This window comes from Equus przewalskii, chromosome 12 (genome assembly GCF_037783145.1).
Source record: "Equus przewalskii isolate Varuska chromosome 12, EquPr2, whole genome shotgun sequence".
NCBI classification, from domain to species: domain Eukaryota; kingdom Metazoa; phylum Chordata; class Mammalia; order Perissodactyla; family Equidae; genus Equus; species Equus przewalskii.
The window spans coordinates 27,144,118-27,171,253 of NC_091842.1; the positions used below are offsets into that span (position 1 = coordinate 27,144,118).

The 27,136-nt window shown below is 46.0% G+C and overlaps 1 protein-coding gene across 1 annotated transcript; it reads left to right on the top strand.

The window, feature by feature from the left end:
• Positions 1 to 1,933: 1,933 nt before the first annotated feature.
• PDILT (protein disulfide isomerase like, testis expressed) lies at positions 1,934 to 26,454 on the top strand. The gene is given in 10 exon segments (XM_070568938.1): positions 1,934 to 1,972; positions 1,974 to 2,136; positions 7,310 to 7,516; positions 13,595 to 13,728; positions 14,629 to 14,766; positions 17,703 to 17,813; positions 17,894 to 18,019; positions 20,575 to 20,772; positions 23,877 to 23,997; positions 26,246 to 26,454. Coding segments are annotated over 10 exon segments (1,446 nt in total).
• Positions 26,455 to 27,136: the final 682 nt, after the last annotated feature.

A 27,136-nucleotide genomic window follows, 5' to 3' on the forward strand; every position in this document is an offset into this window, starting at 1 on the left:
AGCCTTTATCTCCTTTGGGGCAGGTAACCGCTCCTTCTGACAACATGCTCTTCCAAACCCAGAGTTTACAGCAAAAACATCTTTCTTTCTTTTGCCCAGTTCCTGCAATCTGAGCCCTGGCTTACAAGTGCCTTGCCCCTGCTATGACTTTTAAAGGCCTGCTTTGAAACCAAAAACCAAAAATCTGATTTTATTCTCTGTTGCCAGCCTCAGCCCTCCCCTTCTGAGGCAGGACAGAATGCCACGTTGAATGGTGGAGAGAGGTTAAAGGATACCAGGGTGGGAGGATGGGAGCCTCAGTTAATGTCTCAAAACATTGTTCCCTGCATCCATTCTGCAGCGGGGCACTAGAGAGGTGGTACGTCATTGCGGTTAAGAGCATGGATTTTGTAGCTAGACTGCCTGGGTTAAACTCCTGACTCTGTCATCTGTTAGCTGTGTGACCTTGGGCAAATTACTTAAGCTCTCTATGCCTCATTTTATGCTCACTAAATGGGGATTATAATAGTACTACACCTACCTCATAGGATTGTCATAAGAGAGGTGATGACACAGAAAGCACTAGAAGTGTCTGGTACATGACAAGTATGTTTAGCTACAGGTGTTTATAAAATTTAGCACTGAGAATTGGTCACAATTCTCTATATACTAGGCCAAAAAAATTACGTTAGAAGATCTATTTTAAAAAAATCTTCACACAATTTGCCAAACATATTTCCCAGGTAAGTATCAAGTATCCATTCATTCATTCATTCATTCATGTTGATTTTCCTGCCAAAATGCCAGGTGCTAGAAATGCAGCAGTCAGCAAAGAAGCTAAGGTCCTTATCAAGTTGTCTGAAGGAAGGACCTAGAGCACACCTGCTGTCCGTCTTCTTATTTGAGACGCTCATGTAGGCTGCATGCTACACGGGGAAACGGCTCTATGCTTGAGGAGAACATGCCAAGAGCTGAGGAGCTGATTCTATGCTCTAACTTGCTGGGAAAGACATATGTTATTAGGGAGAGTGGAACTCACAGGAAGGCAGCTGCTAACCAGACCATTCGAACAGTGACGAATGGTCAAATAAATAAATACAGGAAAGGTCAAGGAAAAGAGAGGAAGGAAATCATGTTGTAGATCTGATATGCATTCTTATGGGAAGGAATCTAGGCCATATTTCACATGATTCGGTAAGAAAATTGGAACACTGAATGATACACATACCTGATTCCATTTATGTTCAATGTGTACATTCACAAGGTGCATTCATGCAGGCATTTGTAATCGTCTGTAAGGATTCATTCCAAACTGCTAACAGTAGCTTTCTCAGCAGTAGGATTATGGAAGAGATTTTATTTTCTACTTAACACATTTTTATTGTATTGTTTGGAATTTTCAGAAGCGTATATTATGGTGATGACTTTCAAGAGAAATATTTACACTTGAGGAGAAAATTTGTTCAAAAATCAAAAGGGGTACACTGTGAGGTAGTGAGCTTCCCATCATAAGGGGCATTCAAGAAGAAGTTGGAGGAGCATGAAGCAGAGGCTGTGGTGGGGGATTGGACCGGTCATCTCTGAGATCCAGAGGCTCACCCTAGGACTCTGAGTGGGACTCATCTTTGAAAAATTTTTAGCTGGTGTCTGGGGGGCCAGTGGGCTCGAGTGGCCAGCGTGTGACTCCGCTTCCTGCTGCTCTGAGTGGGGCCCTGCCGCCTGAACTACCCCTGTGTAGTTTCCATGGACCCTGAGGTTAACTGAATACTTTGCCTCTGCTCCAGCGCCGCTGCTGACCTGTCGGCACTGCTAGGGAGGCAGTGGCCATGCTCAGGCCCTGTTCTCCATTCATGGACTGGCCAGGGAAGGAGATGGGGAGGGAGTGAAGACATGAGGGCCCGCCACCTGTGTTGATAAGGACTCCTGTCCTTCCTCCTGCCCCTGCAGGACAGCCATGGAGTGGCTCTGGATGTCTCTGCTGCTGGTGGCCTCTTTGTACCTCCACTGTCCAGGGCTCACGAGAGGTGGACGTCAAGGAGGCCAGCATCAACACGTCCCAGCCCTTGCACATCCTGGTGGAACACAACCTGCTGGTGCTCACACCTGCCGGCCTGACCCACAGGCTGAACCAGACCCGCTTCCTCATGGTGCTTTTCTGTGTGTCCCCCACCCACTAGGCGGTGGTGAGGGGTGGGCTGAGACCTACCTCCTTGCTCCCGGGGCCAGAGGAGTTTCATATCTGGCTTCAACACGTATGGTTAATATCTTATCATCCCTATTTCCAGAGAGAGTACTGAGGTCCGGGGAGGTCAAGCAATTTGCAAGATCTACATTGTCATTTAGTCTCGATTTGTATGGGTCCTCTGTCCCACTGAAGGCAAGGAGCCAGGCTTTGCCCTCAGGTGTCTTTCACCATTTGGAACCTCAGTTCCCTCCTCTGTAAAGTGGGCATGAACATAACACACACACTGAGTTATTGTGAAAATTAAATGAGACCATAGGATAAGTTGCTGGAACACAATAGAGCGCAATAAACGATGGCAGCTATGGGCAAGTCGAGAAAAGATTTTTAGACCATCACCTTTATCGTCTGAGTTTTGCATGCCCACTTTCATTCTTTGGACGGATGCTCTTTGCCTCAGCAGACACTTTGGCAGCAAGAACAGGCTTCTTTTTCCTGAGGCGTTGGCACAGACCTGGCCTTGGCACAGGGTGGGAGGGATTTTCATAACAGCTCTCACACAGCAAGCCCTCACTGTGTGCGGGACACTGTCCTTGGGAGCTCATTAAATGTGAAGTCATTGAATCCTCACAACAACCCAGTGTGGTGGCACTTTTCATGTCCCTATTTGGGGACATGTCACAATTAAAGTTGAATGTACATCTGCTCTTAAAAAAAAAGATCAGGAAGCATTGGCTCACATTCCTGCCACGTGATAATTGGCTGGAGCTGAGTAATGATGTCCCCTCTTGGTCAGAAAACACGCTTGTCAGTTTCCCTATCCAGCCACCCCCACACAGCACACCCCTGCCACATCCCAGCACATTCGAGTTTGTGTCCACTGCCTGAAATTCAGGCCACCCCGCTCCTTCCTTGACTCTTATCTCTTCTCATTTGTTACCTTCTCTGTGAGCGATGCCACTGCAATGGGGGAGTTGAGGATGTGACAGCATCAGCTTGCCCTGGGTCTCACTGCCTCCTCAGCGGGCTTGCGCAGCCACTTCATACCAAGAGAGAACAAAAACATTCTCTTTGTGCCTTTAACCTTGACAGCTCCCAGAAGGGAAAATGTGATCAGCTCATTTTTGCCTCCATCCAACGTGGAGCGTGCCTACTGCATAAAGTTCCATCAAAATGGTTGCAAACCTCCGACCTCTGTCTAGCCCAGGCTGTTCATGGTTTCCTTTGACCTAAGTGCCAGGGGATGTGCTCAGTTTTACTTCAAGCCCATGGAGCAAGACCTTGCAGGAGAGATCCAGTTTGGGCCATTTTCTTTACGCGAGTCTGTGAGAAGGGCAGGCATTCTGCTTTGCTGAACGACTCCTCCAGCCGGTTCCCCACAGCCCCCATCCACACCAGGACTCGGGCCACCACCTGAGCATCTGCTTCATGGCTCTCTTCTCAGGGAAGAAGTGAGAACCCTGCAGCCCTCCTCCGCCTGCGGTGGAATTGTAAGCTAAGGATGTGCACAGGTCAGACATCTAAGCCAGCTGCTCGTTTTTGCCGCAGCCCTAATCTCTGAATCCTGGACCCAATGCGGGTGTTGAAGGATTTAGAACCACACACTTTGCACAACACAACCCACGTCTCCACACACATTTACCTTCCAAAAATGGCACAGCAGGTGGACAAGACTGGGAACCTGTCCCGTCTGCATGAGAATGCGAGACTGTCCAATGATTACTCTGTTTTAATCCGGGCAGAAGGGCAAGTTCCTGGCTCTTTGGGGCTTTACCTGACGTCTTATAGGTTAGGGATTGATGCTGATTGAACCTGGGGCTGCACAGGGAGCCTCTCAATTCTACATTCTTTAATTGCATTTGATAACCACCCATTTGAATTCTCTGAACTTAAAGCATTCCAACCGGAGGGTATTTCAAAGCAGTGAACACCCACAGCGTTTTTGTTATCTAGAAGAGACACTCAAACTCATTACTTTTGAATATTTGATTCCTTCCAATACATAGTTTAAATCAAAATGAGTTCTCAAAAAGTGGCAGGCCTTCCAGAGTGACCTTTGCAAAAACTAATCACTTGGGGAAAGCATTATAAAAACTTTTTTCCAGGAAAGATTGGCTCTTTACAGAAAGGATTTTTCAAATCTTGTCCTCAGGGAAATACTGCCCGGGTAACTCTCAGATCCTTAGCTGCTGCCCAGTTTCTTATCTCTCTGAGGATTCCAGGCTCAAGAGCCAATGGTCAGCAGGACCTTGCCTCTTGGATGTCCCCCACTTGTCTCAAAGGCCACATGCGTCGAAAACATCTCGGCGTCTTTGATTCACTCCCAACAACCTGCTTCTGTTTACATCCTGCCTTACCTGACAGCACCACTATCCACCCAATGTCAAAGTCAGAAATCTCAAGGTCACTCTTGACTCTTTTCTGTTCGCACCTCTAACCAGCCACCAAGTCCTGCTGATACCGCCTTCTAAAGCCCTCTGCAATCTCCAATTTTCCCCCTTCCCCCAGCCACTGCCTTAGTTCTGGCCTCATCATTCCCCATCTGACCCACTGCAGCATCTGCCTAGATGGTCTCCTTTCCCCTCCAGCACTGTCTCTACAGTATTCCCAGAGAGAGTTTTTTTCTAAAATGCAAATCTGATTGGGTTACTCCCTAATTAAAAATCCTCAATAATTGAAATCAACCAAGATCTCTAAATCAAGGGGCCCACTCAGTGGGGAGGCAGCCTGGTTCTTTACCTAGTGTGTGGCAGGCAATGTGTTTATTCCAGATAGTCCTCTTGCAGTGGATGCCTCTTTGAAATGAATGCCTTGGCAATCAAAGCTTAAGTCAGGCACTTGCATTATAAAAAAGAAAAAAAAAACCCAACTATCAGGGCTTATACTATAGACCCCCACCCCAGCTCACTCTGCTCCAGGCCCAAAGGACTTTTTGTCATTCCTCAAACATGTCCCCCACACTCCCACCTCAGGGCCTTTGCACTTACAGTTCCTCTGCCTGAAACGCTCTCCCTCCAGATTTCCGCATAGCTTGCTCCCTCACCTCCTTCAGTCTTTCTTAAAACGTTCCTTCCCAGTGAGGCCTCCTTTGGCCTCCCTGCCTGCTCTCACAGTTCCCCTGACACTCCCAACCTGCAGCTCTGCTGCTTCTTTCTCTAGAGCATCTAGAGCATCGTCACTTAGCATCTAACGTGGCATAGATTCTACTTCCTTATTTTGTATACTTTCTGCCTTCTCCAGTGAGAACAGGGATTTTTATCGATCTGTTTGTTAAATCCCCAGCACCTAGCATAGTGCTTGGCGCATGGTGGATCCTAAAAAAGATTTGTTGAATGAATGAATCCTCATTACTATTAGTGCTAGGTCCCATCCATTTAGCTCTCAGGTCCCAGCATTCCAGCTGTCATACCTTTCTCTCACTTCCATTTCGGACACCCAGGAGCTCAGGGCTAGGTGTGGCACCTCTGAAAGCCCCACCATTTGGACAGTCACTCCAAGTGTTTGTCTTGCTCTGAGGTTCTTCCCTTAGAAACTCAGATTTGGATGCTTTGTCAATCAGCAACCCTGAGCAGGGCATGACTGAATCCACAAGGAAGCCAGGGAGAGCCCCGAGGGCCAGAGCTGGTGGCCAGCCACAGGACAGCCCCTGCTGGAGTGATGGATGGTGGCTATCGAAGGCAATGAGGGTGACAGAGCAGGCAGTGGAGAGGCATCGATCAGTGAAAAGTCCCTCTTCCTGTCCATTGATCAAGGGTTTAACGAAAATGATCCTTCACTTTCGGATTCCGTCACAGGAGCAGGTGTGCTGACTGGCAATGGGGCGTGTGCCTGCTGGGGCTAGCTTTCTGGTTTTCCTTTACAAAAGACCTCTCTGTTGGACTTGGAACTTGTCCATGGCAGTGGTGGTCTTCTGTACTTTCTCCAAGTGCTCCAGATGGACAAGGGGGCTTGAAAAAGATAAAGTGTTCTGGCTTGAAAGGGAATCTGACCCCTCACCCTGGCTTGGTCCACGTGCGGCAGACATCCGGGGCCAGTGGAGGGACCTGCAGACTCACAGTGTTATCCGGCGAAAGCAGGCAAACTTGAGAGCCATTTGGTCCCCTCCCATTTAGACCAGGAAGGCCTCTCCCGCTGCCAGGATCAAGAGCCCGCTCCCTGAGGCTGTTTCCAGAAAAGGGCTCCCCCTTCTTACCCCCCACCCCACTTGGCTCAGCAATGTAAGGGGTGAAGGAATCTTAATTGCGAATGTCAAGGTCTCTTCAATGCTCTCCCCAAGGGGATGGGCTCAGAGAGGGTAAGGGGCATCATAACCTCCCCCCGACTTCAACCCTTCCCACACCTGGCCTTCCCTACTTGAGGGTCACCTGACATTATATGCAGCTACAGGGCAACTGGCGGGGCCCAGTTTGGCCTGTTAGCTCCAGAACTTTCCACCAGATGGCACCCATGCTCTATTGTTCTCTCTCGCCGCCCCCCCCCCCCCCCACCCCATACAATTTCTGACCATGGAACATTTACAATAATAATGTCTGTAGTAATAATAATGAATTGTGTATTTACTATGTGCCAGGCATTATGCTAAGGGTTTTACAGACCCAGTGAGGTTAGAGAGCTGAGCAGGTCTGGATCCTGGCTATACCCCTCACTGCCACATGGCCTCAGGTGAGCAGGTCATTTCATTGTGCATCAGTTTCCTCATCTACAAAGTTGAGATAATAACAACAACACTCACCCCATAGTAGGACTGGGAGGACTAAGTGACTTAATCCACGCAAAGCTCTTAGAAAATCATAAGCACTATATCACTCGTTGTTAAATACATCTCATTCAACTCTGACAACTCCATGAAATAGCCACTATTATTTTCCCCATTTTACCTGTGATGAAAGTGGGGCTTAGAGAGATTGAGCGAGTTGCCCAAAGTTGCCCAGTGTTGCTGAACCCAAAGAACCCTGATGTGTGTCTTCCAAATTGGCCAATTCCATGAACCTCGTGTCTCACATCCTGTCACTCTCCTGAAAATTTACCCATTAGCAGCAGAGCACGAGAAAGGCCCAGGAGCTAAGCAGACCAAACAAAGCCTCCTCCTTTGGAGATGGGGAGGGGGTGAGGCTCTAGCGAGTTCTGTCTTCACACTGGCTCTTTCAGACATCCCATCCTCGAAGCAATCCAGGAACATGGCTGAGGAGCTGGGCAGAGCTGCGGAGATCATGGGCAAAGGCAAGAACGGGGTCGGCTTTGGCAAAGTGGACATCACCATCGAGAAAGAACTTCAGAAGGAGTTTGACATTAAGAAGACCCCAGATTTGAAGCTGTTTTTTGAGGGCAACAGATCAGAGCCCATCAGCTGCAAAGGTAATGGTACACGGGCATCAGTCAAGGTAATGCTAACCAAGGAAACACACAAACACCAGCATTTCAGTGGCTTAACACAATTACACACTTATTTCTTGCCACACAAAGCCCAGCTGGCAGGCAGAGGGTGGAGCTGAGGGCTCTGCTCCACACAGTCTTTCATGGACCCAGGCTCCTTCCAGCTTGTGGCTCTGCCCTCCCCTACAGCCTCTGAGCCCCCTGCTGTTTCCTCTGTATCCAGCCAGTAGTGGGGACAAGGAGACAGAATATCGCCACTGGTGGTGTTCATGGCCCAGGCTTGGAGTGGAAAATATCACTTCACTTCTCATTCCATTGACCAAAATTCTGTTACATGGGCCCACCCAACTGAAAACTGAGAAATATGATGCTGCTCTGTGTCCACAAGGCAAAGAAAATAGATTTTGGTGAACATGTAGCTGCCTGCACCACAGCTTGCATGTCAGCGGGTGGGCCCTAGAGATGGGAGAGTGAGGTGCATGGTTTACAAACTACCAGAAACCAGAAAGTAAGTCCCTAACTCCAGCTCCCAGCCCCAGCCCTGATCTACTTTAGAATGGTTTTGGCAGGGTCCTAGGCCAAGGAAGCACTGGCAAACCCAAAGGGAGACTGGGAGATGATGGAACAAGATGGGTTTGGGGCAGGGTGACTGCCAAACACTTTAGCTTCTGTCATCATCCATTTCATTCATTAACTCATTCAATCACTTATTTAACACACTTTTATTGAGAACCTACCATGTGTCAAGCCCTGTCTTGATGCCAAGGATGCTTGAAGGATTAAGTGCCTCAGTGTGGCACATGGTAGGTCCTAACTTTTTAAATGCTAAATACATGAATGCATAATGTATGCATAATTAACGAATGGATGGATGGAACAAAGCTGATGAACACAGAAGTGCCCAGCACAGTCCCTACTATGCTAGTATAGTCATGTGTCACTTAACGATGGGGATGTGCTCTGAGAAATGCACCATTAGTTGTGCGAACATCATCGAGGGCACTTACACAAACCTAGACAGTATAGCCTACTACACACCTAGGCTGTATGGTACTAATCTTATGGGACCACCATTGTGTATGTGGTCCATCGTTGACTGAAATGTCATCACATGGCTCATGACTAGGATGTTCCCATTATATACGCGCTGAATGATTGAATCTCAGGAAACTGAGTTTGCCTTTTGCGGCTCTAGTATTTAGCAGGCTTGTAAGAACCTGTTTGAGTGTTACTGCAGGAACCAAAGGGGTGGGAGTGGGGAGTGCCATCTCCTGCAGGGGCTGCTCCATGCCTTGCAGTTCTCAGGATGGACACAAGGGGACATGAGACACACAGGCCAGATTTACAGAAGACAGTGCTGCAAAAGGGCCAACCTCAGGGCAGGTTACATAAAGGGCTGGGCAGTGCTGTGGCTCCCAGTAGGTTTGTGCGAGGGTGGCGTGTGCAGGGGGTAAGAGAAGGGATGGGAGAGAGGGCAGGAGCAGTGAGAGAAGGGACAGAGACTGCTGCTTCCGATGGATGCTGAGTGACCACCCTCAATGATGGTGAACCACTGAGCCCAAGCAAGGAGCCCTTAGTGTTGGCTTTGAGGAGGGCTGAGAAGAAACGAGAAGCCCCAGGTCACTTTGGTAGAGTCCACATCTGCTCATGAAGTGGCTCAGGTTCCGCGATGCCCTCACCTCCTGAAGGACAGGTGAGAGTTAGAGGCAACAAGGTGACAATGTGGCAACTTCCAGACTGTCTGAGCCCGCTTTGTGGTGTGAATCAGTGCCTGGAACCTCCTCTGCCATGGAGGGAGCTTCAGTATCACCCCCTCCAAGAAGCCTCTCTGACTTCCCGGGTCGGAGTGCCTGCCCCTCTTCTTGGTCCCCCAGCACCTGAGCTTCCTCCATCAATGCCCTCACCTCACAGAATTGCGTCTGTTCCTCATCGTCTACCTGCCTGAGAGCACAACAAGGGCAAGGATCTCACTTCCTTTCCTGGGTCCTCCGAAGAGCCTGCCAGAACTGGCAGATGCTCCCTGGCTTCAAATCCTTACTAAGTACCACTTGTACAGTGTGTACCACTGTTCCAAGAGGAACAACCACTTCTTCTTGTCAAATTTCGATGTCCTCATCTGTAACGTGAGGATGGTGAAAGCATCTACCTCCTAGGGTTACTGGGAAGATGAAATAACTTTGCAAAGCGCAAGCATATGTATTTCCGACACATATCAGAAGCATTTACTGTATTCCAGGCACTGTTCTAGTCCCTTCTCACATGTCACAACAACCCACTGTAGGAGGTGCTTTTACAGCTGGGGAAACTGAGGCATGGAGGAGTGGAATAACTTCCTCAAGTCTCCCCAGCTAATAAGCAGTGGGATCCATAAATCTTTTCTGTAAAGGGCCAGGTAATATTTTAAGGGTTATGGACCAGACAACCTCTGTCGCAACTACTTAACTCTGCTGATGCGGTGTGAAAGCAGCCACACGGAGGCAAATGGGCGTGGCTGTGTTCCAATAAAACTTTATTAGACAATCACTTGACAGGCCAGATTTAGCCCATGAGCTGCACTTGACTGACCCCTGTTCTACATTGCGCTGCACTCTAGGGAAATGGCAGATATGGTTATTATTATCATCAACTATTAGTTTCCTGACCCTGGTCCAGTGCCTGAAACGCTTAGGTTCTTAAGGAATAGTTTTTGAGTTTAAATGGGATGGAATTGCAGGGACCCACTGCAGGCAGGCATGGGGTAAGAAGCCAGCCCATATTTCTGCTGGGCTTGCCCATCCCCCTTCTTCCTCAGTGTTACCACCCACCAGGGAAATAGACAGCGGGATGCTGGGAGGAGCCAGGGCCTGGAATTCAGCACAAGCACTAGCTGTGAGAACTTGAGCCAGCCTTCCAATTTCTCATTTTCTAAGCAGGACGAACAGTGCCAGTTTGGTGGACTTGACAGGGCTTCCCTGAGCTGAGAGGGACGACAGTGCTTTACTGGTTTCCTGCACTGTGACTTTTATGAAAACCTCCCTAGGAGGCAGGTGGAGTTTAGTCCTTGCTGGGTCAAAGCCCCAGTCCCCGTCCTCTAACCTCCGTGGATTGATGGTGGGAGCTTGGCCTTGGCCATCTCCCTGGTGGGAGGGAGAATCAGGTGGCCTCCAGGTCCTCAGCTAATGACGCATTCACAGCTTGTGCCTGGAAATATGCAGCAGAGCGACAGCCCCAGTTAATCATTGACATTGCGTTCACACTTCGGTTGTCACCGTGTCCTCTGGCTCAGAGCCAAGTGCCAGGAGAGGCACCTGCCCAACAGGGGCAGTTCTCAATTTGCAGGTGCTCAGGGACAAACTATATGCCAAGTTGACAGCTACCTCAGTCCCATGGGGTCCAGTGGGGCAAACAGAAGTCAAACATCCCAGAGAAGGGAGCCCAAGATCAAGTTCCTTCAGGCTGGCTTCTCTAATGATTCATTCAACCCATCCATTCATCCAATAATTATTTCTTGGGCACCTAGTATGGGCCAGACATTACAGGAGCTACTGAGCAAGTTAGCCAAAAATCGTAATTTCAGAAAGAGACAGACTCAACGAAAAAAGATACAACAGGTCGTAAAATAGAGAATGATAGGAAGGGTGTTAAGACTGAACTGAGAACTGAATAAGGAGAAGGAGATGCCCTTGAGAACTGAGGAAAGGGCAGCCCAGGCGGAGGGACTGGTGGGTGCCAGAGCCTGGTGTGCTGGAGGGTAAGGGTGTGGCGGGAACTCAGACAGAGGGAGAGAGTGGTTCGAAGTGAGAGCAGAGTGATGGTTCTGATGACCTGCTATTCTAACCTGTTTGGAGGGGTTTTGTTCACCCTTTTTGATATTTTCAGAATTTTTAAACTAATTCCTCTCAGGGCACTTACAACATAACTTTTTCAGACAAAAGCCTCTAAGAGAAAGTTTGTTTCGATGATCTGTGCCTGTTTCTTCCTAAAAGTTGGCTCAGAACACCGTGAAAATAGAAACTCAACCTGGGGTCTGGAGTCCACTTGGAGGGGGTGACTGCAGTGGGGCGGAGTGGCATGGTCTGAGGGTGGCATGAAGCCTCGCCAGCCCTCTGTGTCCCTTGAGGCCATCACATCTTCCTCCAATGAACTTCTATAGGCCTGACTCACTGTGGCTTTTACAATGGACTAATCTGTATCTACCAAAGCTTAATACAGCATCTCCTATGACCAGAAATTCCACTCCTGGGCATGTGCCCAACAGAAGTGGGTACAACGTGGCCCCAGAGACATGCACAGGAATTAATTCTTAATCTCCCCAAACTGGAAACAACCCAAATGCCCATCAGCAGAGAATGGATAAATAAATTGTGGAATGTTCACACAATGGAATGCTACACAGCAGTGGGAAAGAATCTACGAGGACACGCAACAACATGGATGACGCTCACAAACATAACAAAGCCAGACCCCAAAACACACACTGTAGGATCCCATTTACATGAAGTGCAAGAGCGGGCTGACTAATGCATGCCATTAGAGGTCAGGATATTGGTTACCCCTAGGTGAGGTGGGCTGGGCTGGGAGGGGGCCCAGCTGGGACTTCTGGGAGACTGATAACGTTCCATTTCTTGATCCGGGTGGTAGTGTTCATTTTGAACACGTCAACACTCTGATGTGTTAATTTTGTGAAAATTCGTCAAGATATACATTATAATTTGTGCACCTTTCTGTATGTAAATGTACTTCATTATGAATTTTAAAAATGGCCTAATGTTCTTAGGAGGTATAAGCGAAGACATTGAAAATAGAGTCCTTCCCAGCTGATTTACCAACTCAGTGTGCACTCGCCAAGCCCCATGCAGAAATTTGTCCTGCTCCAGGGCCTTTGCACAGGCTATTTGCACTGCTTGGCAGCCTCCCTCTTTCCTTATTGCCTCCTGATTAAGTCCTATGCATCCTCCAGGTTTCAACTCATAAGTGATTTCCTCCAGGAAGCCCTCTTTGACTTCACAATCTAGGTCATGTGTCTTTGCTACAGGCTCATAGGACTTTGCTTTTGAATACTTCCTTTGGGTGTAATTATACACGTGTTGTGTAATTATATAATGGTTGTCCTCCTTAACAGAATGAGAGCTGCAAAACAGTGGCACAGCACCTGATAACATAATAGGCCCTCAACGCACATTTGTCAAATGAACGAACGAGTGAAGGAATGAATGACTGCGTGCAGGAGTAAAGGCCTGCACGTGTGGTCCAAATCTCCTCACAACACACATTGCTTTATCTCATAAACTCATTTCAAATATTCCATTCTATTCTACAGCAGACTTTAATATAAAATAATATTTTACATTACCTGCCATCACGTGAAATTGAGGATCCTGGCAAACACAGTCCATCTGTAGTCTTGTGCACATTCTGGCCCAACTTTATGTCTCCCCAGATATGCTATATGTGCCCCAATTTCAGAAGCTAAGACTTTTGTGTGCTTGGCACCTCCCATATGATAGCTGTGAAACGAAAGTCGGGACCTTAGCAGACATTTGTGTCTCAGCTGAGGAATTGGAGGCACAAGGAGATAATGGAATTTTCCCTAGGTCACAGAGCTAGCTAGTCTTTTAATTTACATTTTAATTATTTATACATTTTAAAAAATACATCCATCTTCCTGTCACATTGGAGAGCAGATAAGAAAAGATGGCTGGGCATGTTTCCTCCTGGGTTTGATTCCCAGGTTTGCTGGAGGGGTGGCCACTGGCAAGTTGAGCCTCAATAGCCTCACCTTCAAAATGAGGAGAGTAAGAATATCTATCCTGCGGAGTTGCTCTGGGGATGGGATACATGCAAAACTCTCAGCACCGTGCCTGGTCCTTGGTAAGCACTCAATACAGTTTAGGGGCTGCTGTTAATGTTCATGCCATGGAGCTTGAGCGTGGGGGAGGGGAGAGTGGAAGAACTGAACTTGGCCTTCCAGGGGTGGGAGCCCAAGACAAGATGCTTCTACTCTAAACTTGGAGGAGACAGGCCTTGCTCCAGTTCAAGAGGAAACTTCTGTGGGATCCGTTTAACTGTATCTCTCTCCAGGAGTGGTTGAGTCTACTGCCTTGGTCGTTTGGTTGAGAAGACAAATTAGCCAGAAAGCATTTTTGTTCACTGATACCCAGCAGGTGGTAGAATTTGTGAAATCCAGGCCCTTGGTCATCGTTGGCTTCTTCCAGGTACTGGGTTCAAGAGGTGGGAGGTGCCTTTTTGACTGGTGAGGAGCCCCGTGTCTGGGATGGGGGTGGTGGGAGGAGAGGTCTTCACTTGGGTTAACTGCCTGTCCATTCTTCCTTTTCCAATGAGCGGTTTTCTGAAAGGTGAAAATGAAGAAAGGAAAAAAACGGAAGCTGAAGTGGTAGGAGAAGCTAACTAGAAGGAGGAGAGGAATGGAGAGAGAGGAGAGGAGACTGACATATTCACTGAATTGGTTTTCACAGCATAACTGATCTTTTTGGGGTCCGTTTAGAACATCACTGAATAATAATTTGCAAATTGTTTTTCCTTTTGGAGAATGAGTTTCTTAAACGTCTTAACTCATTTTCTGTAATGGGATGACTCCACCCCTTCTCCCAGTATAAGTTAGAACTTTGGTGTTATATTTATACATGGGGAGAATGTGTGCCTCTTTGTCTCCCACCCCACTTTTTGATGGTATTGCCCCCAATTTTCTTTCAAGCTAATGAGTGAAGACTGAAACTACAGCCATATCTTCATACCAAGTTCATATTTGGTACCACATGTGGTCAAATCGATTGCCTCTTCTGAAAGCAATAATAGAATAAATGTTAAAAAGTCTCAACCCGTGTTACAACAGCCTTCACTGTTCTACTCAGAAAAGGTCAAGTTTATCAATTCTTTCTATTCTTCTCTGTGAATTAGCCTATTTTGGCTTCAGTCATAGCCAGAGAAGCATTCTAGGTCTAAAATATCCATAAAAGGAGATTTAGGTGACCCAGCAAAGTGCCGGAACTTGGAAAGGAGGGGAGATGAATTGGTCACCATTTCTGCCTTGACCTTAAAAAAGCCAGGCATTCTGCTTCCTACCGAAGCCTCACCAAACATCCTTCCTCAAACAGGATTTAGAGGAAGAAGTAGCGGAGTTGTTCTACGATGTGATCAAAGACTTCCCAGAGCTAACATTTGGAGTGACATCAATTAGCAATGCCATTGGGCGTTTCCACGTCCCCCTGGACAGTGTTCTGGTGTTCAAAAAGGTAGGACTTTGATCCTACTGCTGGTGAGCGGTCTCTTGCTCAAAACAGTGGACTATGTACGTATGGAAGGGCTTGGGTACCAATTCTGGTTCTGTCACTTGTGAGCTAAGTGGCTTCTGCAAAATCACAGTGTACCAGTGTTTCTCTGGGCTTTCCAACCATTCTCCATTATAAGCTCGTCCTCCTTTCCTTAACTAGTAAATGTCATTCATTAAGGCTCAGTCCTCCGCCCTGTGCATTATTCTGCTCCATGCTCCCCCTTCACACCCTGCATCAGCAATTACCATCCACACACCCATGACTTACAAATCTCTACCTCCAGCCAGACTTCTTTAATCTCCAGACCTTTATATGCATCACCAGATGTCTCAACACGGCCAAGCCTAAAGTCATAATCTCCACTCCAAATCCTCTTCCAGTGTTTTTTCTGTCTCAATGAATGGTGCCACCATGTCTCCCATCTCCCATCTGAGCAAAGTCAGAACACCCAGGCATCATTCTAACACCTCCCTCTTCTCCACCCCTCACAACCAATCCACCACCCCAATCCTGCTGATTTTAAATCCAAAATATCCCTTAAATCTATCCATTTGTCTCTACTGCTACCATCCTAGGTCAAGGGACCATCATCTCCCACACCTAATGCAACATCCTCCCAAGTGATTTGCCACATTCTCTCTTGTCTTCTAAGGAGTAAACTTTCTAAAATTCAAATCTGATGGTCACTTTCCTCCTTATCACAAAATCTTTAATGGTTTCCTGTTACTCTTAGGATAAAGACTCAAGTTCCTAAAGAGGCCCACAAGGCCTTCCACAGTCTAGCCTCTATCACACACCTTCCTCCTCTCCCTCTCTGGATTCTAGATCTGAGCTGTCCAATATGGCAGCTGCTAGTTACATGTGACCATTTACATCAAGATTTATTAAATTAAAATTTTAATTCCTTGATCAAACTAGCTACATGTGGATAGTGGTTACTGGGTTGGACAGCATAGATTTACAGAGCGTTTCCATCATCACAGAAAGTTCTGTTGAACACTACTAGTCTAGATACTGTGGTCTGGTTCCTGGAACATGCCTTACTCCCTCCCCACACAAAGCCAAATCCTTATGATAACCATGTTACTAATAGATATGGCTCAGAGAGCTTAGGTTACTTGCTCAAGGCCACACAGGAGGCAGATGGAGTGACATCCAGATCTGCTTGACATTCGGAGAAGACAGTGGGCCACTACATTTTTACTTGGGCCCATGGAAATCACTGAAAGGTTTTAAGTTGGAGAATAACCTGATTTGTGTATTTGAATGGAACAACGTGGAATCTAGAAATAGATCCAAAAACATCTGGAAATTTAGTATATGACAAAGATGATATTTAGATCAGTAGGGAAAATTTGTATTATTGAATGACTGATGTTGAGAGAACTGGGCAGCCATTTGGAAAAAGAAAACACTAACTAAAGCTAAATCCATATATCACTCCTTCTATCAAATTAAATTCCAGATTGATCCCTGATTTAAAAATATAATGATGAGACTGTGGAAAAACTAGAAGATGCCATGGGAGAGTTTGCTTTCTAAACTTGGAATGGGAAAGCCCCTTCGTAAGGCATGACAGAAGCCTTAGAAACTATGAAAAGAAATACCGATAAATTTGGGCCACAAAAAAATTTAAAAGTTCTGCAGCATAAACCCCATCACAAAATCAAAAGCCAAACAGCAAACTTAGACCAGGCACATGGGGGAGACTTGGTCCATCTTAATGGTTAAAAGCATGAGCATTAGATCAGACTGTCTGGGTTGTAATCTTGGCTCCATCTCTTATGAGCTTAGCAGCCTTGGGCAAGTCACTTCACTTCTCTGTGCCTCAATTTCCTCAACTTTAAAATGAGGGAAATAATACTACATAGCTCAAGAAAATGTTATGAGGATTAAATGAGTTCATGCATATAACACTTTTATAACTGTGGCTGGTACAACATGAGCTCTCAATAAGTCTAATTAGTATTATTAGACTATTGTTATGACCAGAAAAATTTGGACTTTATCCAGAGGACAATGGGGGCTATGAAGTGTTTAAGCAAGAGAATGACAGGATCAGATTTGCATTCTAATATCATCAATCTGGCTGAAGTGTGGGGGATGCATTGGAGAGAAACAAGGGGAGAAGTTGGAAGACCATCAGGAGACTTTTGCGGGAGTCCAGGAAGAGGTTTGGACTACAGGATGGGATTGGTGGAGATGAAGAGAAGGAGATAGAGTAGAAGCAAATTAGCAGACAGATGCTTCTTTCTCCTTCCCGCAAAACTTTGATCCTGGGCTACAGAGAGTTATATCATTCCCTGTGTTAGTCCTCAGGTCTTTCCAAGAAGCAGTCACCAAATAGGATCAGACATGCAAAGATTTATTAGGAAAAATGCCCGTGAAGGAAAACAGAGAGGATGCTGAGGGAGACTCGGAGAGCCATCAGACCATGATGTAGGTCTGACCCTTCAAAAGGAAAGAAGGTTGAGTGAAAGAGTCTTTGACTGCAGTGAAGTTCTTAGAAAGTTTGTCAAAGTCATCATCAGACAAGTCCTGCGTCTCTCAGAAATAGTATCCCTGACACGTTCAGTTATTTGTTAGGAGCAGTGTGTGAGAAACCGCTCAGCATCAGCATGAATATGTTGATGGATTTCAGAGCAAGGCAGCCGCAGCTGTCAGTCACACTCCCTGTCTTTGTGGATAGGAGATTTTCATGGCTGCCACATTCCCATATCCTACCCACAGGCTAATCTACCCAGTCATCCATATTTATTAAGTACCTAGATTATGGATTATACTTGTCACCATGGTGTGTTCCTTTTATCCAAGGGGAAATTTGTGTTATTTATATTTATTAAGTGCCTATATCATGGAAGCTACCTCCCTCCAATGTTTTTCTTCTTTTGTCCAAGGGAAAAATTGTGAAACGCCAGGAGCTTATTTATGACAGTACCAACAAACAAGTCCTCAGTCAAGTCATAAAAGAGCACCTCACAGATTTTGTTATTGAATACAACATTGAGGTCAGTGAGCAGAGACCCTGGGAGAAGGGGAGCTGGGGCAGCTGTATGCATAGAATGACCTCTTTTCCTTGTAATTTCAGAATAAGGATCTGATTTACGAATTGAACATCCTGAACCACATGCTGCTCTTCATCTCCAAAAGCTCCAAGTCATTTGGTACGATAATGCAGCATTGTAAGTTGGCATTGAAGGAATTCCAAAACAAGGTTTGTGGAAGGTGCCATTGCTCTTTGGGGCTCTTAGATGGGGATCCAACACCTCTAGACTCTGATGCCATTTGCCTGCCCTACTGATTATAAATTAACCCAGGAAGGATTTGTATTTGCATACCAATTTCCTGATTTGCATATAGATGCTACATATTATCCACTATTTACTTTTAAACCAGCCTCCTCCCTTCTTCTTGTCCAGTGTGTCTTTCTTTCTTGCCAAATGCATGCTCTTCCTTCTTTCATCTTTTTGATAAGTCTACTACGGGAACATGATGGTTCAGCTGCTTTTTTGATGGACTAAGCGTGGGTGACTGCAGTGTGGGTAGCATTTGGCCTGGAAGTGAGGGGCATGAAAGATCCCTCCTGCCTGAGATCAGGGAGTGTGAAAAGCCTGAAGGTGTGACACAGCACAGATGATCTGACAAGTAATTGCTGAGATTCTGGGCTTTAGCATCACACAGACCTGGGTTCAAACTCTCCTCCTCTTACAAGCAATTCTGTCTTAGGTGAGTTTCTTAACCTCTCAGTCTCAATCACTTCATGTGTAAAACGAAGAGTTGTGGTAGGATTGGAAGCACTATATGCACAGCAATGAGCAAAAGTATAATACACAGTGCTTCTTCTGATTGCTGTCGTTATCATCATTAGAAATAAATCTACTTTTCCTAAACATTATACCCAAATTTATGTAGTTACCACCACCTGGAGTATGGGGGCTATTTACTTCATTCTTCTCTTTAATTTTATAAGAAGTACAGTAACCTAAAACAAGCACGGAGTAAAGCCACCAGAGCCCGAATATACTTAATTTTCATGCTATCTCCCACCACATTGTCCTCCAGGAAAGTTGCTGCAATTACAGAAATACTTCTGGTGAACATATCTCCTGGTTTGTTCAATTTTAAACTTTAAGATTTTTGACGTAATTAAATTGATCACAATCTGATTGCTTCTCCTCTATTTCTCCTATTTTATTATAGTCAATATTCAGCCATATTTTCTTCTAGACATTTTTTTAATTTAACTCCTTTCATCTAGAAAGAATTCATTTTTGGTATATATTACGAGAAGAAGTTCTAAATTGCATTTACCCCTATTAGCAAGCCTCCCAAATGCTATTTATTATTTGGGATCCATTTTAAACCCAAAGATAAAGGATTGGATGAATATTATTCCAACAGGTCATGTCCCCCATATCTTATCTTATTCACTTCTAACAGTATTTGTTGAAAGTATACAAGGATGGTTTTCATAGGTCTGCTTTGTTTTTCACAGTCTCCCTACCCCCTAGAAGAGTGCCTGGCACATAGTAGGCTCCTTCATATTTTGATCAGTGAATGACCTGAGAGTGTCTGATGCGAGGTGTCTGCTGCGGCCTCTAACTGGTCTCCCTGCTTCCACTCTTGTTTCTTCTCTGCAACCAGAATAATCTTTTAAAAATTATCATGTCACTCTCCAGCTTCCTATACTTCAGTGGCCTCCCATCTCGTTCAGACAAAACCCAAGCTCCGTGCTGGAGTTCTGACCTCATCTCTGACACATCTCTGACTTTGTCTCCCATGTCTCTCTCCCTCGTGGTGCTGAAGCCACATGGGCCTTTCCTTTCTATTCTAGAACACTCTAAACTCCCCCTCAACACTCCCTAGGCCTTTGTGCTCACAGTTTCCACTGCCTGAATCAAGGTTCCCCTGATTTGTTACTCATCTCCCAGGTCGCAGCTAAAATATCACCTCCTCAGATACTCCTCCTGACCTTCCTACCTAATGCTGAGCCCCTACCTCACCCTGTCTGTGCAATCACTCTAACACAGTGCCCTGTTTTATGGTCTAGTTGGCACTCATCGCTATCTGAATTTATTAATTTGTTTACACATTTTTGTCTGTGTTCTCCACGAGATCATAAGCTTCATGAGGGCACAGATTTTGTCTGCCTTGGGCAGTGTTGTACCCCAAGCACTGAGCAAAATGCATAGTAAGTACTCCAAAATTACCTGTGGAATGAATGAGTGATTAAAGTCATGAATTTGCTTGACAGAAGAATAATTTAGAATAATGATGAGTTGACATGTATTGAACATTTTTTACCTCCCAGTCCCTGAACTAAGCCTGTACATACATTGTCCTGTTCAATTTCTAGCAGCCCTATAAGGGGGGTACCATTATAATCACCACTTTACAGATAAGGAAACTGAGGCACAGAGAGGGGAAGTTACTGTTTTGCCCAAGGAACTGAGAGATGAAAGCTCAGGACCTCCTGACTTGCTATGGTTGTGTGGCTGGTGCCCTGCACAAGGATGGCGACACCAGGCTGAAGGCCGATGCCCGTCTCTGCACTGGGGCACAGAGCCGCACCTGCCTGATGGAAGGGAGCCTTTGTCAAGTCTTTTCAGATGCGCTGCATAGACCATGCTGCTTGCATTCCATTAGTCCCCTCCTACAACTTCCCAACACTTTCTCTCCCTTGGTAAGGGATTCCTTACCCAATTTCAATTCTTTACCTTTTTCATGGCCTCGAATCCAGAGAGACACAGGTTTCACTTGATTTGGCAGATCCTTTTCATCCTTGTGGATGCAGATGAACCCAGAAACAGACATGTCTTCAAACACTTCCGGATCGCAGAGGTCAACATCCCGTCTGTTCAGATCCTAAACTTAAGCTCTGATGCAAGGTACAAAATGCCCTCTGAGGAGATAACCTACAAAAACCTCAAGAAATTCGGCCACAGCTTCCTGAATAAAAGTGCCAAGGTAAGTTTGTTCTTTGACAAGGTTTATTCAGAATCTCAAAATTGTCCCTTTTTGATAATTCTGCTGGCTTTAGTCATCTGAATGGGGAAACAAGATAAAGGTCAACCTCGTGGTTCAACGTAGGGAAATACCTCCATCTCCCGCTTCAAACTTGTTCAACTTTCCGCCTCTTGACTCTATAACTCCACCGTTCTTTATTCTTAAAGTGAAGGCATTTCCGATTGAAATGAAGATGCTCCCAGAGCTAACATCCTCCAAAAGGAGGCTCTTACTCTCCTTTCAGACTCTAATGTGAAAGATTCACTTGGCCCAAGGGTAGATGTTTGCTTTGGGGAGAAATTGGGGTAGAATGTATTCAGCAATCAGTATTTAACATCAAAGCCTTCAGGGACCTTTTCTTTGAGGGGTTAGAAGGGAGCCTATTTTGCTAAAAGGGAGGAGAGGCTGCAAACGGATGGCTACCTAACACAATATCACCTGCTGTTTATTGAGGAATTGCTGTATCCCCAAACACCCTGCCAATTTAGGTGACCAGATTTTTTATTTTCTAAATGGGGACACTTTTGAGAGTAACGGAGCATTCTTTAAAAGTATTTCTGGAACACCAGAAATAAATTGAGACTCTTGGGACAAACCACAATGTACCAGAACCTTACCTCTGAGGGCTCTCATTACCTTCTGTCTGCTCCCCCACAGACACTGCCTCCCCTGCAGCCTTCTCAAGTGAAAGCTTTTGTTTCTCTGATGCACATTATCACAGGCCAAGTGGTGAGGTTGGTCTCTGCTTCCAAACCATTTGTCTTCCTTCTACCCTCAACAACTCCAGACCCTTGGGAGCCCATGCCTTTGGACTTTTGATCACCTGATCCCACTGCCTGTTGCTGTCCTCTGATCACCTCCCTCTCACCCTCTGAGGACTTCAGCTCCTCACCGGCCCTTCATCCCTACTCTGCCATCGTTTCCAGGGATGTGGAAATCCAAAACCCTGGTCTTTTCTCCCACAATTGGTGTGTCCATGCCATCTCATCCTCCTGCTCTCATGACCACACTCTAGAGATGGCAGCCCCTCTGAAAGCCTGGTTTCAAGCTTCCCATCCTCTTAGATCCCTTCTCTAGTTGTCACATGGCTACAATTCCTTACACTTTTCATGGCCTCCAACCTCCTGATCTCATTTCACAATCTCTTTGGTGCCCTTCTTCGTGAACTTGGATTCCATGATTCATCACTCTGGTCATGATCCCCTTAGCTCCTTTATCCCGTCCACCTTGTACCTCCTCTACATCCTGTAGTATTTACCAGGCAAAGTCGCAACCCCAGTTGAACCCATTTACCTTCCCTACTGCTTCCAGGCCCATCCTGGAGAAAAAGAACATCACCGTGAGGTAGGCTGGCTTCATGGAATCACAAACCAAACCTTCCATGGGCTCTTAGAAACGTCCTAACATCTCTTTGTAAGTTTCTCTTAGTGGTTCCTTCTCTTAATCTCTGAATCTATTTCTCTTCATACCCCATTCCTACTTTCAGTTTCAGCTGAGTACTTGACTCGTGTGTCACTAATAAAATAGAAGGCTTCACACAGGGGACCCTTCACTTTCCATCCCCCATCTACAAATGTACCTGGAGCTCTACCCATCCTCTCTCTCTCTCTCTTCCCCCTGGTTATACCTCAGAAGGTGTCTGTCTCCCTGTCCAAGACCAAGAGGTCCTCTTCTGCTCTTGGAATAAAGAAGAACATCCTTCACATGAGTGATGAGGTCTGCCTGATCTGGCCCATTCCTAATTCTCCACCGTGTTCACCGTTTCCCATCTTCCATGCCCAGCCCCCACTCCCCTTTATGCTCCCTTGGAAAGAATCTTCAAGTCCTTCCCAGAGGCTGGGGTGGGAATGAGGGAAGGCAATGTGGGATATAAGGCTGGTGAGCTGAGCAGACCTGACAACAAGGACATGTAAGCATATTAAGGGTTTGGTATCCTAAGAGCAATGGGAAGCTACATTCGCACGGTGAAAGCAGACCCCTGCCTATAGGAGAATAAAGGCATGCAGAGGATTAGGAGGTGATGCAGAAAGAACACTAAGAGGCTATTCCCGTGATCTAGATGAGAGAGGAAGGCTTCCTGGACTAGGGTAGTAACAGTGCAGACAGAGAGAGGGATGTGGACTCAAGAGATAGTCAGGAAGCAATGGTTGCAGAGAAAAATATAGATTCTGAAATGTATGCCACTTCATTCAAAGAGAAGCAAGAGCTTGGTTCATTCTTTCATTGATTCATTCACAAAATATTTATCAAGGTCCTGGTGTGTACCAGGAAGGGGATACTCAATGATGAGGAAAGAAAAGTCCCTTGTGACATTCTGTCTAGTGTGGTAAAGACACATTAATCAAATAACCATGAAAATAAATATAAATGATACACCTGTATAAGTGATACAAGGACAAGTACCAAGTGTTATGAGAACATATGGGAGCAGGATCTGACCTCGTCTGGATGATAGTCAGGGAAGTCCTCCCTTGAGGTCATTCTAAATGATAAATCTGAGTTAACCAGATGGAGAAGGGAATGTAGGAACAAGGTGGGAAGGCCCTCCAGGCAGAGGAACAGCCTAGGCAAAGGCCTGAGGTGGGAGGAAGGCTAGCCCTTTGGGTTACAGAAAACCAGTGTAGCTAAAGAAAGCAGGAGAATGGTGAGGAGTTTAGAGAGGTTGGCAGGAACCAAAGTGTGATAAAGATCTTATAGGTCATGTAAATGATCTTGGTTTTGATGATCAGAGTAATTGGGGACAGCTAATTTTTTGTGGGCAGAACAAACAAAGTAAGATGTTAAAGACATGAACCCCACTCTCATCTAAGAATTCTAAGAATCGTGTCTTTGAAATGCTAGAACCTGTCCCACGTTGGAGCCCTGCCTCCTCCTCAGTTGTCTGATCCCAACTGACCCTGGACAATCCAGGCTTGACATCAAGTCATGATCTCAGCATTTCAAGCTCTTTCCCAAGTCTCTTGTAAGAACAAGAGAAAACATTCCATTGTTTCCAGTCAGGACTGGGAGCCCCAACTGCCAACCCCTTTCCAGAGACTCTCAAACCTCCCAAATTTGCTTCCCAGAACCATCAATCCAGTGAAGAGATTCCAAAATATTGGGACCAGGGGCCAGTTAAGCAGCTTGTTGGGAAGAATTTCAATGTCGTCGTCTTTGACAAGGAGAGGGATGTATTTGTGATGTTCTGTAAGTACTTCCACAGAGGCCACGGGAGGCAACGGTCCTGACATTACTTTACAAGCGTGGTTCCTGAATTCTTGGGCACCCAAATCTCTAAATTCTATCAAAGCACCATGCCACAAGTGGTCTTCAGACATCCAAAGAGTTTGGATCAAGATGCTAATCAGCTACAGTGCAACCCTCCTCGAAAATCGAATTCTTGGAATGGGTAAAATACCTTCCACTTAATCCAGGCCTGTGACTATTTATAACAATAATAAAGCTGATGGCTAACACTGACTGAATGCCATGGTACACCAGGCCTTGTGCTGAGCCATTCTCTACGTTATCTCATTTAATCCTCACAACATACTTTTGAAAGTAGCTACTATTGTTGTTCCCACTTTACAGACGACTAAACAGAGTCCCAGGGAGGAGAAGAAACTTTTCCAAAGTCACGCAGCTATTAAGTGCTGGAAGTGGCATTGAAACCTAAGCAGCCTGACTCCAGTGCGTATGCTGGTAATGGCTGGACTGAATCCCCCTGCTTCTGGCTTTATGTGACTTACCAAATGTGTTGTATTTAACCTACCTGAGCTGGTGTGGCCAAACTGGGGACCCGAATCATGCAGGTAAAGGACTTAGTACAGTGTCTGGCATGTTGTAAGCACTTGATAAATGACAGCTATCATTGGTATTATTATTCCTATTGTTATAATTATTTCCAGTGTTCACCTAAGGACTCTGGCCCCTTCCCCAGTTTCTGATTTGCATGTGAGAGCCAAAGCCAGGGACCCTGTCTCCCACCCTGAGACGCAGAGAAGGGTGACAATGAAGCTGCTTCAGACGTCTCTTTTATTTAACACACAGTTACCATTTATTGAGCACGTACCATGAGCCAGACATGAGCTTGCGGTTTACACACCTGCTCTCATTGCCTCCTCAAAACAAGCCTCTTAGGAAGGGCCGGCGAATTGCCCCACGATACAGATCAGGGAACCCAGCCTTACAGAGGTTAACTGCCTTACCCTAGGCCACACTGTAAATAAGCTGCAAGGCAAAAAGTTCAATTCGAGCTCTGATCCCATCACTTCATGGAGGGTGAAAGGAGGGCTGGATTGCATCACGCAGGCCTTTTAAATCTCACTGAAATGGACTCTCATCCACAGGGTGGGGTGTTTAAGGTCTGCATGGCTAAATAATCATGATCCGCTGCCTTTAAGTGAGAGGCTGCGGTGGCCCTTTCTGTACTTACCTGACACCTGGAGTTATGAGAGTGCCCACTTGGTTCTGGGGAAAGGCAAAAGCAGCCTCATTTTCTTGGAAGCAGGACTATCACATCGGCCCCCTGGGACTGCAGCCATTATGCTCCCTCCTGCTCCAACTCAGGGCCCATCGGGCTCCAAGGGAGCTGGGGGGCCACTGCTGGGAGAGCAGGTGGTCCTGGAGGCACTTGCTTTGTAAATGGAGGGGTGATCATCCAAATGTGGAGTGTCCAGGGCCTCTGAGGCCACTCCTCCCACACAGCCAGAAAATAACGGAACGACCAGCAGGCAAGGTTCGATTTCCCTTCCGTATTGGAGCTGGTACCTGATTTCTCTCCAGAGGGCTGGGTGCCTGGGCCAAAATCAAAGCTCAAGGAACTGACCGCAAGAAGTCCAGTGTCCCCTTTCCGCACATGGTGGTACCTGTCACAACCTCCTGTTCACTTCTTGGGTGCATTCTCTCCACCAGACTGAAAGGCAGTGTGATATAATGGTCACAAGTCAAAGCAACCTGTCTTCAAATCCCCCTTCCTCTGCTTAACTCACTGGGTGACCTTAGGCTACAAGTTTAACCTCTGTTGGAAAACTTGTGCTGTCTCTCACACACACACACACACACACGCATGCACGCACACACACACACACGAGCGCTTCCTGGCAGAACACGAGGAAGCATCTAGTGTAAATATTTTTCTTGGTTTTCTTCTTCAACTGGAATGGAAAGCTGTGTTAAAGCAAAAACAAAGAATAGAAGAAAATGTCCCAACATGCTAAAACAGTTAGTATCTTGGCGAAAGGAGAGTAGATTAATATTTTCCTGATTTATTTAATAATGATCAGGTACTATGTTTGAAATGTAAAATAACCTAATATATAATTAAAAGACACAAGGAGTGCCATTTGCAAAGCAGCAGAACCGTTAGTAGAACACAGTGATGGTGTTTATGGACCAGTGTTGGCTTTCAGAGTCCTCATTAGTGTGAGCCTGCGCAATGGCCCCTCTCTTCCAGATGCACCCTGGTCTGAAAAGTGCAGGGCGCTGTTCCCAGTGTTGGAGGAGTTGGGCAGAAAGTATCAAAACCACTCCACAGTCACCATCGCCAAGATTGACATCACGGCAAATGATATTCAGCTGATGAACCTGGACCGGTACCCCTTCTTCAGGCTCTTCCCCACCATTATGGACACCCCTCCCCATTTTGGGGTCTCCGGAGTTTGAGTAAAACCTTCAAATGAGGTGTATTGATTTGTTTATGCCGTATTTTTGTACAGTAAGAAAGAGACCAAACCCCAAGCCAGTCTCCTGTCTTCCCCATGTTGATAAGTGAGATGTCGCTCTCAAGCAACAATGGACAAGGATGATCCTCAAGTCCTCCTTTCCTTTTACTACCATAAAAGTAATTCCTCTTGTATTATGAGAAGTGAAATAAGTCAGGGTAAGAAAATCAAATACCAGAGGATCTCACTCATAAGCAGAAGATAGAAACAATGACAAACAAACACATAGCAACGGAGATTGGATTAGTGGTTACCAGAAGGGAAGCAGGGAGGGAGGAGAGCGAAAGGGGTGACAGGGCACACGTGTGTGGTGATTGCGTGGTCATGGATTGTCATTAGTCTTTAGGTGATGAACATGATGTAATCTACACAGAATTCAAAATACGTTATGATGTATGCCTGAAGGTTATATAATGTTATAATCCAATGTTACTGCAATAAAAAAATAAAATAAAATAAAATAAACCCTCCTCCACTCTATGTGACTTCACCCACTTCCTTCCACTGACTCCACCCACTTCCCTCCATCTCCACTGACAATTATCCACCATTTCTCAGCTGCAGAAGTCTTCTGATTGGGCTCTCGGCTGTCACTTTGTAACTCTCCATCCTCCAAAATTCAT